General features: G+C 40.4%; 1 protein-coding gene across 8 annotated transcripts in view; it reads right to left on the bottom strand.

Moving 5' to 3' along the window:
- Positions 1–18,954, bottom strand: part of ZFPM2 (zinc finger protein, FOG family member 2) — a 563,228-nt gene that overhangs the window by 65,960 nt on the left and 478,314 nt on the right. The window contains exon 1 of one of the 8 annotated variants that reach the window (XM_053244787.1): positions 17,556–17,575. The exons of 6 other annotated variants lie outside the window; for them this stretch is intronic. Coding sequence is in view for 1 of the 2 variants with exons in the window: in XM_053244781.1 (XP_053100756.1) it covers positions 6,915–6,978 (64 nt within the window). In the remaining variant the exon portion in view is untranslated. Of the gene's footprint in view, positions 1–6,914; positions 6,990–17,555; positions 17,576–18,954 lie in introns of those variants that run through there. One more of the 8 variants, XM_053244781.1, reaches the window with a different exon arrangement.

Raw genomic sequence — 18,954 nt, 5'->3', positions numbered from 1 at the left:
AAAACGAATGCTGTAAAATTAAATTGTCAACCAAGTCATTCTAAGCCAAAGCTGAATAAAATACAGAACACTTCCAAGTTAATTAATTTTGAATGTTCAGGCAAGAAAAGATGGGGGAAGTTTTTAATCTATTTCCCCCACTAATTTTTAATTACTAAAACTACAACAATTAGTGGGGAAACATTCAAAAGTTCCATTTAAATTCAATACAAATGTGTGTGTCTCAAATAGGTCTCAATTTTGTGTTCACATAAATAGAATCAAAATCTTTTATCAGTTCCCATTTATAAACCCATTTACTCAATCTCAGAAAGCGATTAACTCATTTCAGATACAAGGTGGAACTATCCTTTTGCATAACTAGCCCTAACCTGGCCTCTTTCTTACTCTCTTCTATGAAAGACGTGGAGGCAAACTAAAATGAAGGATAAACTATAATCCCAAGTGGCTTTTTTTCTCTGCAGCTCTTATTGTCTACCTTAAATTTGCATTTCCTACCCACCGCAGCATTTCTATCATAAAAATGTGTTGTATGTTGAAAAACTGTGTCACTTTCTATTAGTTGTAAATTATCGACTAGTATAAACCCTAATTTCATTTGTCACATTCTGTTGCATTGCTGCTCTTCCTTGTTCCCATTCTGTCATTCTGGCAGGCCCACTCTGCCCCAGGTATCACGGCATCGCCATCTGCACTCGACATCTGTCTCTCTATTGATCACATGAGTTTAGCACTTGATCAAACAGAGCACGACAGAATACATCTATTCTTGCAATACTGCCAGTTCCAACTGCTGCATAAAATCGCCTGCAAATGCATTGTTTCACCCCAGTTATTAAAATTGCAGTTCTGCTTCCATTTTAGGGCACCTCTTCAAGGTTGCCTAGAACAGCTACAGATCAGCAGGTTTATAACCAAGAACTAGGGAACCAGGGGAGGGTGAATTATGTTGGGGATATATAATGCTAAGAACATTCACTGTTTAAATCAAACAGGGATGACAGTGAAACATTTTGAAAATATTCAATACAGTAAGCTGTCTAGGGTAGTTTTAAATTTAAAAAAAACCTGATGTTTCTTCACTGTGCTTTTATGTGTATAGTTACAATGATGCCTGGTAGTGTACTTGCACTACTAACCTCAGCCTTTTAGTTACTGTGCACTACCAGTGCTGGCATTCACACTGAATTCCCACCTCCTGCCTCCTAGCTGCTTTTACATCGGCGTCCACAAAACTATTTCCGGGGGGGAGGGCAGGGGGCACATGCCATAGCCACGCCCCTGCATCAACATACGATGCACAGAGGCTTGGCCAGTATCGGGAAGAGGGGAAGTATCCATCCCTCACCCAATCTTCACCAGCGCTATCTAGGGCCTATTTTCTCCACCTATCAAAGGCACAGGAGGAAGCTCCATTAGTGCTTGAAAGAAGGCTGACTGGCGAGGATCAAGAGAGGGGAGAAGTGGCTCTCTTCCCAATACTGACCATGCCTCTCTGTGTCTGACATTGATGCAGAAGGCAAGGATAGTGTAGGAAAAGAGGCAGCTCTGCCCCTTTCCTGATCCTCGCCAGTCAATGCTTTGTGCAAGCACTGACTGGAGCTTCTTTCTTTGCTTCATCAAAGCAGGGAAAGAAGCTGCCAGCTAGTGGCCTGGCAAGGATCAGGAGAGTGGTGGAACACTCCGTCTTCACAATACTTACTGATTGAATCCAGAGGGGCAACTGCCCCTCTTCCCCCCTGTGCATGCCTATGGTTGCTTATTTATTTGTTTGTTGCATTTTTATATCAAATCAACTCTGCTAAATCAACTCTGCTTACACAGTAATGAGGAGGGGCCTGGAGAGGTAAGAAGGAGACTCAGAGACCTCAAGGTCTTGTCCATCTGTTAAGCTACCGGTGGAGTTGATTCCCTCCTAGCAACTGTGTTCCTAGCTCTGTAAACCTGAGGGATGTCATCCCTTATTGGTGGTAAGGATAACGTTGACTTTGCCTAATTTTTATGTATGTATTTATCTTATTTGAAGTATTTATAGCCTGCCCCTCCAGTACACTACTGTTCGGGGCAGCTCACAACATATTAAAAAGGTACAATATAAAATAATAAAGTTAACCAAATGTAAGGTAAACAAGTTAAAGCACCAAGCCAATATCACATTAAAATTACAATTTGTTTTTAAAAAGTTTCAAATTAAATGTTATTTTCAAAATGATAAGAATGAAAGAACCTACCAGATATAAACAGAGATGAACAATTAAAAAGCCTCTTTAAAAAGATGTGTTTTCAATGTTTTTAAAGAAAACACTGAGGGAGGGAGCATGGGAAAACTCTTCAGGGTGTTCTAAAGGCAAGGGGCCACAACCAAAGAAGCCCTGTCTCTAGTCCCCGCCAACCATACCACTGTTAGTGGCGGGGCCATGAGCAGGGCCTGAGATGATGAGCGGAGGGCCCTGGCAGGTTTGTATGGGTGAATGTAGTCTGATGTACATTCAAGCCATGTGGAGCTTTAAAGGTCAAGGTCAGCACCTTGAATCTAGCTTGGAAACAGACTGGTAACCAATGAAGCTGTGCAGGTTGGGCGTGACACTCGTGAAGTGACTTGTGCCCACGAGCATCCTTGCAGCAGCATTCTGGACCAGCTGAAGCTTCCAAATTATCTTAAAGGGCAGCCCCATATAGAGTGCATTGCAGTAGTCTAATCTGGATGTTACCAAAGCATGAGTGACCGATGTCAGGTTCAACTTTTCCAAGTAGGGTCATTGCTGGCATACCAGCCGTAGCTGGTAAAAGGCACTTCTGCACACCACCACCAGCTGTGCCTCCAAGGACAGTGTCGGGTCCAGAAACACCTCTAACTGTGGACCCTCAAGCTAATCCAGCCTGGTTTGAAGTCACACCTCTCTCACTCACTCCCTCTCTCCCATTGTTCCCTCTCCTTCAAGTGAACTGCAGCCAGCCCTGTTTGTTCCTCTCTGCTTATGTTGGTCTATAAAGACTATAACCTGTAAATTTTTCTGCAAATTGGGCCTGTAGGGATGGAAGCTAATTGGCAAGTTTCTATTTTCTTATATGCCTGGTCTTTTCTAGGGACGTGAATGAATCGTGATTCAAAGTGCGATTCACAGCACATCCCTGGCACCTTTAAAATGCAGGAAAGCAGGTGCATACCTCCTCCTCTGCCGCTTGCTGCCACTTCCTGTAATGGCAGCGCTAGCCCCTACCTATCATCATGTACTGCCGGCACTCCCCCAGCTGCCCCTGTGCAACGCCAGCACACGTAGGGCCCCCATGCATGCACAATGGCCATTTGCATGGTCAGCAACCATGCAAATGCCACGCATGCACAGAGGCCATGAGCATGCTGGCGTTGTGTGGGGGCAGCTGGGGGAAGCACCGCAGGCACACTATGATAGCTGGGGGCTAGCGCTGTTGGTATACAAAGTGGCGGAGAGTGGCAGAGCATGTATCCACTTGCTATCCTCTGTTTTAAAGGTGCCGCGGATGTGCTGCAAATAACGATTCATGCACATCCCTAGACCTTTCCTCTGGTCCTGGTCTTTGTTCCTAAAGTTGTAATAACACTTATTTTTAAACATATGGGTTTAGTAGTGTATTTGAATTCTCTGAATGCCATAGGCCACTGATTCCTAATGGAGAAACCCTGGGAGACCTAGATCCCCCCCACCTTATGGTGGGGGGTGGGGATTAAGCAACCAACTCTGAAATGCATTTTGTGAATTTGTTTTAGTTTGGACCTACATAGGTGCGGAACAGAATCAGGGAAGGACAGATAAGAAATGGCTTCAAAAAAGCAGAAATGTTTAGATTTCTTTTTAAAATTGTATTATTTATTATTATATATTTAAAATATTTATACCCCACCCCTCCAGTACACTACTGCTTAGTGTGGCTCACAACAATAAAATAAATACAATGTAAAATAGAGCTAATAACATTAACCAAATTAAGTAAACAAGTTAAAAGTTAGACTAAAAACCATGTTTTTGAGCCAACTGGCAGATCTTCTGGTGCACCACCAACTTAGAACATTCTTTTTTAAAAGAATGAATAAGATCCCATCAATTTCTATGATTCTCATTATATGGCAGAAAACACAACATCCATAATTAAGAAATTGTATGGATTTTAACCTAGATTTATATTCCAGAAAACTATCTTATCTTCAAGGCTATTAATAACCAAATTACAAAGACGAAAACGAAGGACATGATCCAGTCAAAGCCAAGCACTTTTAAGTTCCACTGATCTGAATAAGAGATATTTAAACACATGCTTAAAATGCTTTGCTATGTCACCAAGCACTCAGAACTTCACAGCCGATAATAGAGACAACAACTGGACACATCAAATACATCAACTATTACATAACCTTGCATTACATAACCTTGATAGAGTTCACCTCTACATAATGTGTGCAACTTGAAAATAAATTGTATCTAAGTGTGTTTCCATTTGTATCTAATGTGTTTGTTTCCAATTGTAGCTAATGTGTGTTTCCTTTAAACACAATGGAACCTGAGTTAGTTGCAACAAACTTGTTCCATTGGTTTCAATGGGAGTTACTTCTGAATAACTTTAGTCATGGAGGGGGCTGCACTGTGTTAATGTAAAGTTGTGCCATGGAGTCGGTGTCAACTCCTGGAGACCCAAGAGCCATGTGGCTTTCTTTGCTAGAATACAGGAGGGGTTTACTATTGCCATCTCCCGCTCATTAGGAGGTGTTAAATATTCAGGGCCAAGCAAATAAAGGCTTTACAGAATGGGCTTTTAACCATGCCTAGAATGCAGTGAGAACCCTGAAGTATAACATGGTCCCCATGGTAGGTTGCCTCATTTGCATCATCTACAATCTCTATAGTTTGCAGTCTACTATAAATAGTTTGCAGTCTATTATTCAGTCTCATTGGCTGCCGATAAGTTTCCGAGCAAAATACAAGGTGCTGGTTATAACCTATAAAGCCCTAAATGGCTTGGGCCCTGGGTATTTAAGAGAATGTCTTCTTTGTCATGACCCCCACCGCCTTTTGAGATCATTAGGAGAGCTCCGTCTGCAGTTGTCACTGGCTCGTCTGGTGGCTACTAATGGACGGGCATTCTCCGTTGCTGCCCCAATGCTTTGGAACACTCTCCCTGCTGAAATAAGAGCCTCCCCATCTCTGACAACTTTTAACAAATCTTTAAAGACACATTTGTTCATCTAGGCTTTTAATTAAATACTGTTTTAATAGTTTTAACATTGTTTTAAAATATTGTTTTAAGGTTTTAAATTGTTGTAATTTTAACTTTTTTGCTGTCATTTATTTTAACCAATGTTTTAATTTCTTTGTTGTCATTTATCTGTTTTAACTAATGTTTTAATTTTTCTGTTTTTATTGTAAATTGCCCAGAGACATAAGTTTTGGGCAATATAAAAATATGTCAAATAAATAAATAAATAAATAAATAAATAAATAAATAAAATTGAACTAATACTAAATCAAACCAGTGGCATTAAACAGAAATAATCAGCAGACATAAAATATCCATGGAGTGTAATGCCATCTGTATCAATTATCACAATCTTGTCTGTGTTTCCTTTCTTTCCCAAACTGGTACAATGCATTTATCTTATATCTAATATGTGAAATAAATGTGTGTGGCATAAGAACAGGCCAATACAAACAATAAGTTTCAGCTATTGTTATCTAATGGAAACGCATACAGTTTTTCTGGTAAGCACTCCATTGGTAAGCCATCATGCTTCCACCATTTTCAGCACCTAATCATTTCCTTGGAACCTGCAGAAGAGAGGGCCCTGAAAAGGTCCCAGAGGACTGTGTCACAATTGTCCTTCAAAAATGACAATTGAAACAGCATAACCACAAATAACAATTACTTCTCATGTTACATACTCTTGCAACACCATAGTCAAATGCTGGATGTTTAACTTAAAGATACTTCTCTATGTTCTTCAATAAGCAAACCCACTATTTATGAGCAATTCATTATTCTAAACAGTAACCAGAATCTGAACTTTAAAAGATTTGTTTCCTTTTTTTGATAGGCAGTATTAGTTACAACATAGGAATTAGACTAGGATCTAGTAATGTATTATTCATAAGACTTTTTCTGTAGCCAAATACATTAGAGTATATAGTTATACCAACAAATTAATATTTTAGAGCTAATTGAAATTGTTCTTCCTGTAAAGATTAAGCTTTCCCCCCTTACACACTTCAGTCATTAAAATAACACTTTTAATGCCTTGTCTAAATGATGTCTCACATTAATGCAAAGCTATATTAAAGCACTCAAATGACCAGTTCTTTTGTAATGCATTCTATATGATCAGACATTGGGTCAAAGCTGGGCAGTGTGTATGAAGTGGTATCAAGTGGAAGCTAATTAAAATATATTCTCTATAGAACTTTACAGAAAAAGGAAACCAGTAATCATCAGAAGGTAGAGTCTGGAAATGGCATTTTTGAAAAGCATGTTCTGAGCTTTATTCTGTTGGTATAAGGATAATTTTGGGGAATAATGGCTTGAATAGATGGCAGAAAATACTTCAGTTATCAAGTCTCTTACCTAACTCTTGAACACTTATTTAATAGCCTGATCTTAATTTTGTTCCAGTAATTTATGCTTTAGGTTTCCTCCCTAAGGCAAATACCTTTCCAAATATCAATTTCTAAATAAATAAATCATTTGACCATGCTGGCAAACTAATTACTGACACTTTTCTCTTTTTAAGAACACATGATTGCACAGTTATTTAAAATTACCCCAAAAAGCATTCACAGTTTTACCTTCACTGGATATCATGACAATGCAAACACTGTTTTGGGGTAGCTCTGTACCCCACATTGGCCAGTCATGGAAACTATGGCAGAGAAGTACACAGAAGTACTTACTGTTGAAAGAACATCCTTTATGCTTTGTTCTCCTCCTCCTCCCATTCTCTTGCTTGATCTTCATGCTTACTTGCTTTTCTATCCTTGCTAGTAGGAAAGAGGCATTATAGGCAATGATAACTGGCTGACATGGGACTTCTTATTTTGAAAAGTCAAAAGTGCAATGACTTGGCATTCTTGAGAAAGAAGGTCAAGAAGAGGATCCTTCCTTTTGAGAACAGATGATGATGATTTTTTTCCTGTGTCCAGGGTGGCACAGGGGTCAGATAAAACCATTAGGTGTTAATGTAGTCATTGCTAGGTGAGATTGTTCGAAAGTTGCCATTATGGTAAACCTTGAATACAAACTGGCCAATAGGTCACCTAAAAAACATATTGAGGGGTTACACAAGGGGCAGTCATTGCCAAGAGGTAAAAATGCTAAACTTTTTTTTGGGGGGGGGGGCAAAGTTGCCTTTATTTATTTATTTATCTATTTATTTAGTGCATTTATATACCACCTTAGTGAACTTGGGGTGATTTTAGAATGCACCTTGACTCATAAGTCAACAAAAAAACCACCTTACAGAGGCGTTTTGCAAGTCAACTAACTTAGGGGCATGACTGTACCCCAAATGAGGAATACCTGTATGCCAGCAGGCTTTCTTTTAAAAAAAAAAAAAAAATCATTGAGGCAAAACCATTTATAGTAATGACCTGCTCTTTGCCAGTTCTGTTTACTGGGCTATCACTGACAATGTCCTAAAAGGACAACATTTTAGAATTAAGAATCAAACATTAATTAATATTTTAAGCCTCTAGGGGCACAGAAATACCCCATGATAGCCAGTGAGGTTTAAGCATATACATGGCTGACATCCTGAGTAAATTACTTGACAAAAGTCCCATTGAAATAAACAGGACAAGTTAGTAATGAATATTAATTATTCAATATTTACTACAATTATTATAATCATAATCATTTCATCATAATTTCATCATTCACCTACTAACTGAGCAAAGAGGCAACTTTTAAAATTGGTGATTCTCTTTATTTAGAAGAGGGAGAGCAACTGGCCCTCTCTGTTATGCCCCCACCTGAGGCCTCCAAAGAGGAGGGGTGTGTGTGGATTTATCAGGAAGCAGGGAGACATCTGAGGAGGGTCAAGTCTGTGATCTGAGTGAGAAGGCATCTGAGACGGGCCAGGGTGAGAGGTTGCTGAGAGAGCAGCCAACGGGGCAGAATGGTCTTTGGAGGGAAGAGTCAGAGTCTGAGCAGGAGGCTGAGTGATCATTGTCTCCCAGACAACATAGGTGAGAGAAGCATCAACGGCAGGTGATGGAGTTGAGAAGGAGCAGTCGGTTATCAGCGAGAAGGCAGCAAGAGACTGACTGAATTTGTGACAGCTGCCGGGGGTGGAGTGGTGATTGGGTGCACCTGGCTGTTGGCTATAAATTCTGCAGCTTGTACCCTGAGCAGACCGCTGGAGACAACACGTCTAATTAGTCTGCATGACTCTTGTCAGGTGAATTGTGATCTTGGAATCTAGACCTCTCAAACTTTGTAAGGAGGTCTGGTTTATTGGAGTCGATGGGAATTTTTGTGCATGGACTAATTGTTTCTGTGTTCTGGGACTGACTCTTTGTCTAGACTGACTGTTTTCCAGTAAAGCTGAAATCTGAGACGCATTTACAGCCGGCTACTGTGTCATTGATTTATGAGTGGTTAATCCAGGTCAGCAAGCTCATGACACTATCCATCCCTAGCACAGCATCCCTCCAGAGGCTGTTTCTGGGGTTAATCTTATGTTTCTTTTTTTAGATTGTGAGCCCTTTGGGGACAGGAGCCACATGTATGTATGTATATGTAAACTGCTTTGGGAACTTTTGATGCAGAGTGGCATACAAATATTTGTCATATTCATATAAACAAAAAAAGGCTGATTTTATCTTTCCATCAACACATATGATGAAGTACACAACTTAGACGTTTTGAATCAAGTGTGTAAAATGCAACCTTCAGGTTCATCACCCAAACATTGCTCCTTGCTTCTTCTGCTGTTCATTTCATTGTATAGGATGAGAATTCAAAAAACACAATTCTCAATTATTATTGAGTAGCCCTATTCAGTAGGCGTATTCAGACATTTTGTGGTTTGAGTGTACAGATGTCTGTAAGATAAAGTTGTGCCATCGAGTTGGTGTCGACTCCTGGCAACCACAGAGCCATGTGATTTTCTTTGGTAAACTACAGGAGAGATTTACCATTGCCATCTCCCATGTAGCATGAGATGATGCCTTTTCAGCACCTTCCTATATTGCTGCTGCCCAATGTAGGTGTTTCCCATAGTCTGGGAAACATACTAGCTGGGATTCAAACCAGCAAGCTCTTGCTCCCTAGACAAGTTACTTCCCCGTTGCACCATCTGTACATACGTACATATTTTTGTGTGAATGACTGTACCTGCATTCATTTTAAAAGTGAACCTAGATACAGGCCTGTCAAGCATGGTATAGATAGGACATGTACTGCTGTACCAGTATTCAAAGTAACTATACACATGTACAAATTAGCACCTGTGCATACTGTATCCTAATTGTATGAGTCTTAAGCATAACATGTGAGAAGGGCTAGTGTCATGAATGAAAGTGAATCTGTTGGTTGCTTTCATTGGCATGTCAGTATACCTCTCAAAAGAACCTGTCATGAGCAGTGCCAGGATTTAAGCCTCGCTTCATCTCATGTACTCTGACCATGCATTATGATCTAAAAGCCATTTCCCCTACTCTTTTGTTGTTGCTGTTACTAACAATTTAAGAAACATACTTTTACAAAATATAGCATTCAAAATACAACTCACAAAATACTACTCATAATATACAAGAAAACAACAATACATTGAATTTCCCTTCACCCTCCCATCTTATTGTAACTGTTCCCACAAATCATACATGCAATTTAAGACCACATCTAACACACATAAATAATCCCAATATCAATGCCCTTTCCCCGCCCTACACAAAACAAAAACATGAATTTAAAAAAAGAAATAAAAATAAAAATAAGAGAGATAAGAGCTCTAATTACAGTGTCAGAGAACCAGTTTCTACTCTAAGAAATGTGTCCAAATTCCCTGGAACACACCATCACTTTCTCTCTTAAAATATTTTTTTTTCATGTGCTGCCAGGATCAGCAAATCAGTTATCCAATGCTCTCCACCTCAGGAGATACTTGTATTTTCAAAAATATTAAAGTATTAGATGCTTTGCCAGTTCAAAGCTCAAATACGTCATGCCCTTTTCTATTTTTCTCTTTTTGTATTTTTGTGTTCTATTTTTGTATTTTTTCTGATATTAAACTTAAACTTTTAGAACCTTTGGCTGGATCATGACCATTCTGCTTTACTTTGAAAGACCATTGATAAATGTCAAAAGTATTCTTGGGTGCACCATTAACCCCAAATTCACACAACCATTCTGCATAGGGCCAACTTAAACTATGTTATGTACTATTTATTATTTATTAATTTATTTATTTAACATATTTTTATACCACTCAAAACCCACGTCTCTGGGTGGTTTACAACCAAAAATGACAACAGAAACATGTATTAGGTAAATCAGTCTTCTGAATTTACTAATTGCAAGCACAAATCATAACACATTTGCTTTGGGGAAGGGTGATATTGATTCTGAGATGTACACCCATGCCTGGTAAATCATGAGGCGGGTTGCTACCTGTTTCTGTGTGGTAAGCCTCTGCTAAATCAAAGTATTTTTAAAAGGATTTCTTCCCAACCCAACCAGAGATAAATGAATCCTAAGACTGTAATTATAAGTAGTCAGTTTAAAAAAAAACAGGAGAGAAAAATATCTTACTACATAATACCCAGCAGGAACTCCTTTTATCATCTTTATAGCTTCAGGTGCTTTTATTAGATAATCACAAGGAAAGTATAAACATCAGTTAGCAAGGTAGAGAGAGAATTCATTTTACTGAGTTTTAAAGTCCACAAATTGCAAGAGTGCTGTATATGTGAATTGCAAACTCTAAGTTATCATTGCTGGCCTAAATTCAATGTGGACTTATTGAAGAATGCAGGATCACTCCAGGTATATATCAGAGCCAGTCTTAAAGTTGGTTCTTATGCAAATAAGACTACTCATGTGAGCAGTTTATAATAAAATAATAGTAATAGGAATGCAGAAGTAACGTCTGTGGGCAGGGATTTTGTCATCCCAGAGCATCCTACTTACTGGAGCCATATTACATGAATAAAAGCCAATGGTCAGTTCAAGTTAAAATTAGGGATGCGCACAGAATGGGATTTGTGTCCTGTTCCAAGCTTGGAACAGAATGCAAATCCCTGGAAAATATCATTGAAATGACCGGTCAAGCCGGTTGCTCTGACGGAACAAGTCCAGGTTCCCTGTGTTCCAAATGGGGTGGGGGGTGGCAAGGAGAGGCAGGAAGTACCTTTTATTATCTTGGTACTACTCGTACCTGTGAGCCCCTGCAAGTAGTAGTGTCCTGCCTAGCACCTCGCAATGAGGCTGCCCCATTTACGGAGCTCTTCTGGCCTCCACTGCTGCACGTGTGCAGAAGCCAAAAGAGCGCTGTCGATGGGGCAGCCTCGGTGTGAAATGTAGGCCGAGGCATCACTGCTCACGAGGGCTGGCAGATGTGAGCGGTAACCAGGTAATGACTGTTAAAAGGTACCTCCCACCACTCCTCGCCGCCCAACCTGGCATCACTCAGAACACTTGAAACAAGCCTTTCATTTGAAAGGCATTCTGTTTTGAGCTCAGAATGCTTAAAATGGCCCATTTATAGTCGGAATATTCCGAGCATTGAAATTCTGCACATCCCTAGTTAAAATGGATGTTAGGCTTCTGAAGACTGTTGTAGACTCTACTGGGTTAGACAAACCAATGCTCTGACTGCAGAAGAGATTTTTATGTGTCAAAATTGTTAATGTCTCTTCTGTGTATATCTTTATCCTTTGTTACACTGCTCATATGACTCACATACAGCTCAATGAGAAACTAAATATGGGCAGCTTCATACATCATGGAGAACTGCTAGCTCAGTGAAACTGCTGGTTCCCCAAGCACATGCAAGAGTCCAACTTCTAGTGTTGGGAGGGCAATGCCAACAAGGGGCATGTTGCCCAAACCTACTAATGTTGGCATATTCTGCCCTACTTGTGGTCTGAAAGCTGACATCTGTAATCAAAATTTGAAGTTGGTTACAGATGTCGGCTTCTGGACCACAAGTAAGGCATAATATGCCAATATTTAACCATTCGGACAATACACACGTTGACCTAGTCCTCCTGACACCATAAGATAGGCTCCCGCATATGCTTTGGAAACAAGTAGTTCGGCCAAGCTGCCAAATCTTTGTGACGTTTGAAACTGCCCTATTTATTAGAATAAGCTGATCTATTTAATGACCGAACCAGCTCATAATCTGAACAAAAGCTAACTCCAGAACATATTTTCAGTTCAAACTCAGTTTAACATTTGAAACCACTAGCTTTTCACATGAAAAATGCAATCTTAGACTGGCAAATGTATTAGTATATACTATAAGACAGAGTTCACAGTACTACCTTTATGACATGCTCCTTTCTCCTATACTGTTTGCAGACATCACTTCTCAAACATAGATATGGGATCATGGTAATAACCTAAGTCTGCCTAATGTGGCAAGATCCTAGATATTAATATCTATCCTGTATGACTTGAAGTTGGTATTCAATGACACCTATATTCTAGGCATCATTGTGTGTCAGCTGTCACTTTGCAATACAGTCTACAGTAAGCTTAATTTAAGAGAATGCAAGTCTTTAAAATATTTACTATCTTGGTGACTTTTTATTGGCATGACCCATGTAGATACTGGCACTCTTCTCTGTGTTCTTTCCTTGAAGTTTTCTGTAAAATTACCTCTCAGAATCTGAGGGATGAGTTAGATCTCCATGTGCTGGATGGGGTCACACTCCCCTGGAAGGAGCAGGTATGCAGCTTGGGGGTTCTCCTGGATCCAGGCCTCACCCTGGTATCTCAGGTGAAGGCCATGGCCAGGAGTGCTTTTTATCAGCTTCAGCTGATTCGACAGCTGCGTCCATTCCTAGAGGAGGATGACCTCAGAACAGTGGTGCACCAGCTGGTAACCTCCAGGCTTGACTACTGCAGTGCGCTCTATGTGGGGCTGCCTTTGTACGTAGTACGGAAACTTCAGTTAGTTCAAAATGTGGCAGTCAGGCTGGTCTCCGGGGCAACTCAGAGAGACCATATTATGCCCGTTTTGAAACAGCTGCACTGGCTGCCAACATGTTTCCAGGTGAAATACAAAGTGCTGGTTATTACCTTTAAAGCCCTTAATGGCTTAGGTCCATGTTACCTTAGAGAGCGCCAGGGGCGTAGCAAGGTTGGAGTGGGCCCAGAGATGAGATTTTAAAATGGGCCCCCCCACACACCCCAGGCCCCCAAGGATTTAAGTCTGATATTCCAAAATAAGTATGCTGCCTGGAAATACATTTCACTGAATACACACACACACTTCACAGTATATAGTGATATACATTGAGTACTATATATTTGTTTTACTTTTAATGCCTAGACACACTAGAAAGATGAATGATTAAAATGGTCCCCTCGCTGCAGATTAGCAAAGGAGACTTTCAACCATGCAGGGTGAGCCTATGTTTGTTTTCTCAGAATTCTGAACAAATTCAGTCAAGTTCGATTCCAGGAGGTTTTTCACAGGAGGCTTTTAAATCCCTTTAACACACATCTCCTCTGGAATAGAGGTGCTGCATTCACATGTTGGCCAGATTTACCCTGAAGTCCCTGCAAGTTATTGGGGAGCAGTTCACACAAAAGAAAAATAAAATAAAATAAAAGCACAAGACATGCTTCACAGTTCTCACTCAGACCTTCTGGGTTGCAAAACAACTTGAACATAAGTGCATTTATAAATGAATGAATGAATAAAATAAATATAATACTGTTTCTTCCAGAAGTTTTTGTAATTTTCTGCCATGAAACAAGCCACTTATAGGACTTTTTAGATAGTTTTTTTTAAGCCAGCAAATTTTCCAAGCTGTTTAAAAATAAATATTTCTCAGTCCCTCCCCCCCCCCATATCAAAGCCCTATGGCAAGCAAATGCCTATATATCCGGGATGGGGGGGGGAAGGTAACCACAAAAAGGAGTTCACACTCTACCTGGCAAATGCTGGGCTGGGCAGGGCAGCAAGGGGTCTGCTGTAGAGAACAGTGGTGGCCACTCTGGCTGCCTCCTCCTTCCTGGCTGGCTTGGGCCCTACTGGAGTTCAGGCTTCACAGAGGCCTATACGGAGGCCTCCGTGGAAGCCCTGCCCACCCGCCGATCAGCTGAGAGGCGGGAGAAAAGGAGCTCTTTGCAGCTTGTCGGCTGCCTCGATTGCCGGCCAGGAGGACAAGCTGGAGAGACGGCGAACAGGGCAAGTGGCTGAGGGGCCTTGGGGCTGGGTAGGGGGCAATGGGGAGTCACGTGAGATGCCTCTGGGGGGCCTCACCAGGCAGTGGGGCCCCCAGACAACTGTCTCCCCTTGCCCGATCGTTGTTACGCGCCTGGAGAGCGCCTTCTTTGGTCTGATCCCCACTGCACGCTAAGATAATCTGGGGAGGTCCGGCTCCAGTTGCCACCAGTTCAACTGGTAGCGACTCAGAGGTGGGCCTTCTCTGTAGCCGATCCTAGACTGTAGAATGCGCAGAAATCCATAATCTGAATTCTTTACTGGCATTTAGGAGAGCCCCAAAGATGAACCTTTTCGGCCTAGCCTTCTAGGGTTTTTAAATTGTTTTAAAGGGTTCTTGATGTATTGGGTTTTTAATAAGGTTTTGAATTGTTTATTTTTTAGCTGTCTTATTGTATTTTTTAAAAAGTTTTTGGTTTTGATCACTGATTGATTTTTAACTGTTTTGTGGTATTTGTAAACCGCCCTGAGCTATTCTGTAAGGGGGGTCCAGAAATCAAACAAACAAACACACAAACAAATAAAAATAATAAAACACCTACTATACATCACAATGTAAAAGCAATGTAAGTCACCGGATTGGCCACCCACATGACTGCCAGCTCTGTCACGGAGCCGGTGGGGGCTGTGGGGATCGGGGATTGTGCGGCCCCTGTAAGTTCCAGGATGCCCTGCGTGAGTGTGCAGGTCATCCTGGAGGGACCCCCAGGGCCGGGAAGCTTATTTCAGCCTCCTGGCGGGGATCTCCTCATGTGTTGCTGCGTCAAGGAGCCACGCCATGGCAATACACGATCAAAAAGACGGGGTTAGTGGAGTGCTCACTCCGCTAAACTCATCTAAGGGGAGGGGTAAGTTAGCAGGTTACCTGCTTTGGAGAAACCGAGCTCGCCTGCGAGCCCGGTGGTTCTCACACTCTGCCAAAATCAGGCTAGGCTTAGCCCACACATACCTTAGCCCACACATACCTTAGCCCACACATACACACACACACACACACACACACACACACACACACACACACTGATAAACAACTATAAGAGCATTCTACAACAGGGATTCTCAACGTTGGGTCCCCAGATGTTACTGGACTTCAAGTCCCATAATCCCTAACCAAAGGCCACTGGGGCTGGGGGTTATGGGAGTTGGAGTCCAATAACATCTGGGGACCCAACATTGAGAATCCCTGTTCTACAAGACAATAACCAACGAAAAATGCTGGTCAATCATTTTCAGCCATTATGACATGCTTCCCGGCAGATTCAAACCTTGACTAAACATCACAAACACCAGCAAAGAGGTGGCTAAATGCAACATCTACGTAGAACATTCCAAAGCAGGGGCACCACCACTGCAGAGAAAGTGAAGTTCCAAGCCCTCATGTTATCTCTGTGAAAGGCAGGTCTTGGAGTAGCAGCACCTCTGTAGATCAGAAAGAATGGAGAGGATCATACTGATGGAGAAAAACCAAAGATATGTAGACCTCCTTATTCTGCAGGACTTAAAAGGTTGTAACAACCCCAAACCGCTGATAGGAGGACTGGAGTTGAGGGAATAGTGGGTTGCCTAAGGCCATCTAATGAGTTCATAGCCCGTGATGAGATGGGAATCAGGAACTTACCCATTCACAGTCCTCAAAATGGTTCAAAAGAAACAAATGTGAAACAAGGAAAACTTAACATTTTTCTTGCATAATTTTTCAGGTTTACTTGTTTGGCTTCACAAAGAAAGTAGCACAACTTGAAACTCTATGCGCCTGAGGTCATTTCCAGAGCACATTAACTTCCCTGGAAAGAAAAGTCAGATTTTGCTTGGCCTACATCGTATTGTCAGCAATTTAATACGGGTGACATCTGACCTCCCTCAATCAAAGTATCCATGTTTTTCTGAATGACATACAGTTATAGGTGACTAATGTGACTCATTAGTATGGATTTCAAAGCTTATTCCAGATTGCCTTGCACAACTGCTCTTTGTTTGCTTTGCTAATGAATACCTATTTAAAGAGGAACTTACCTTTTCTGCCTGACCTTGACCTTTCTAGGCTCAGATCAAGTATGTAAAAGATGGCCAGCAGCACCCTCAAACAGGATTAAAAATGCTTATTGAAACTCAAAATTGCTTGTTTAACTCACAGGGAAAAGCATATCTGCATCTTCTTTCTGATTAAAGTGTCAGAAAAATTCCACTTCAGTGGTGTGTAAAATTTGTATAAACTCCATCCCCAAAACAACATTATCATTATAGTGCTCAGACTGTAAAAGACTGGCTGCCTCCTCTCTCTCTCTCTTGCTCGCTCGCGCTCTCTCTCCTCTTTCACTTTCTTTTCCTTCCTACATCTAATTTTCCTTTACAGAAATAATCTGAGAAATTTACATAGCTGAAATTTACATAGTTGAAATACTAAACCCTGCATTTATATTTAAAAAACCACAGTTTCTATGTGGAACAACATGGTATAATTTCACATTACAGTAAAATGTATGCGTACGTAGGAAGGCATACATTTAGATATTCCTAAGAATTCATCAATAATTATAAATTAGTTCCAGGAAAACATGTAATGGTTAGAAAAACAGATTTTAAGAACCACTTAAAGTTTGCCTATTTACATGGGGGGAAACAGCTCGACTTTGGAATACAAATGCAGTTTCTCTGCTCAACCAACTGTTTCTTGTTTATGACAAAGAAGTAAATAATCCATTGATCTGACAGCAGGGCACCTGCCTTACCAACCAACTATGTATCAGTGGTCCCTGAACCCTCATTATTTTTCCTCAATTAAAGTTCATAGTCTCCAAAAGTCTGTGCTGAGCAGATGTACAACTGTTCTTGACTGCTGAACACAGAAGAATCACAAATTTAGAAAACTACTGCCATTTAATAAACCCTAGAAGTGCCATCGTTTGTTTTTTTGGGAGAGAAGAGTAGCATACAGTACGTCTCTTTTATAGGATGCTTCAGCAGCATGCTGCTGAAAAGAATATTTCAGCTCAGGAAACTGTCAAATAAGCAGTGCCTTATGGATGTGTGAGGGGTTTTGTTTCTTTTTAAAATGAATATTCAAGTAATGGATACAGAAATCAAAATAAAATCTCTTCTGGGATACAATGTAAGAAAGGTGACTTATATTTACCTAAAATTAGACAAAATTTGAGGTATGAGGAAAATCAAACTGGAATCAATGACCTGAAAGAGAAGTTAAAAAAAAAAAGTATATATGTAACAACTGATAAATCAAGGAAGCTGGATTAATCCAGTGTCTGCTATAGTATCAATCTGTTTCTTCGTGACTGCTTCTTTTGAAGAGGAGGTTGTTGTTTTTTTTAAAGAGAGTTTGTCACTCAAAGTTTGTTGACTGCTTTTGGGAGATATATGGTTACCATCTCTTAACCATAGGATTCTACAAAGTTCTCATAAAAGTGACCTGAAAGACTCAAAACAATATTTATTACGTGAAATGCTCAAAGATGATTGTGATTGCTGCACGTCTTTCCATGGGTCTTCGGGGAGTAACTTCCTAAGTGTAAGCAGTGGTGCCATTAGATATCCTAATTTTCCTTACCTGGTGTAATGTTTTGCATGTTTTATATTAGTACATAATTCATGTGCCTTTGTTCAGCTTGAGGAACAACATTATTTTGTCTTTCTTCTCTATTTTTCTTTTAAGACTGTTGTATATATACACATTTAAATGTATTTCTACATATTTTAAACATATATTTAAAATATATAGCAGGAATAATTGGTAGGCTAATACTTTTTTAAGTATAATGCAGCAAGTATAATGCATGTTTTTCCCCACTGTAAAAAATAAGGGAAGGACTTTCCACATTCCAGTTGGCAATAAGTGTTATAAGTTCAAATTATCTATCTATCTATCTATCTATCTATCTATCTATCTATCTATCTATCTATCTATCACATTGATATACTGCCCTATATAAAATCTCAGGGCAGTTTACAATCCAACAAAAATCTAAAAATCATATATATAAATAAAATCCATAAATAAAACTGTAAAACATCATAAAGTAAAAGCCTGATAAAACAGGTATATTTTCAAAAGTCATTTAAAAACTTTTGATGGGGTGGGGGTGGGGTTTGGAAGTGTGTTCCAGAGCCTCAGGCAATCCTAGAGAAGGCCCAGTTTGGGGTCACCACCAAGACGCAACCGGACCTCCCCAATGACCCTAATAAGTGGCAGGGTTCATGAAGAAGAAGAAGAAGAAGAAGAAGAAGAAGAAGAAGAAGAAGAAGAAGAAGAAGAAGAAGAAGAAGAAGAAGAAGAAGCACTCTTAAATACCCTTGGCCCAAGCTATACAGGGCTTCATAGGTAATAACCAGCCCTTTGTATTTTGCCTGGAAACTAATTGGCAGTCAGCGTAGGTCTATTAAAGTAGGAGTAATATGTCTTAAATGGCACAGCAGGGAAATGCTTGACTAGCAAGCAGAAGGTTGCTGGTTCGAATCCCCGCTGATACTATATCAGGCAGCAGCAATATAGGAAGATGCTAAATGGCACCATCTCACAC

The sequence above is a fragment of the Hemicordylus capensis genome, chromosome 4 (genome assembly GCF_027244095.1).
Source record: "Hemicordylus capensis ecotype Gifberg chromosome 4, rHemCap1.1.pri, whole genome shotgun sequence".
NCBI lineage: Eukaryota > Metazoa > Chordata > Lepidosauria > Squamata > Cordylidae > Hemicordylus > Hemicordylus capensis.
Note: the sequence above shows the minus strand (reverse complement) of the source record. Positions and strands in the feature narration are given on the sequence as shown.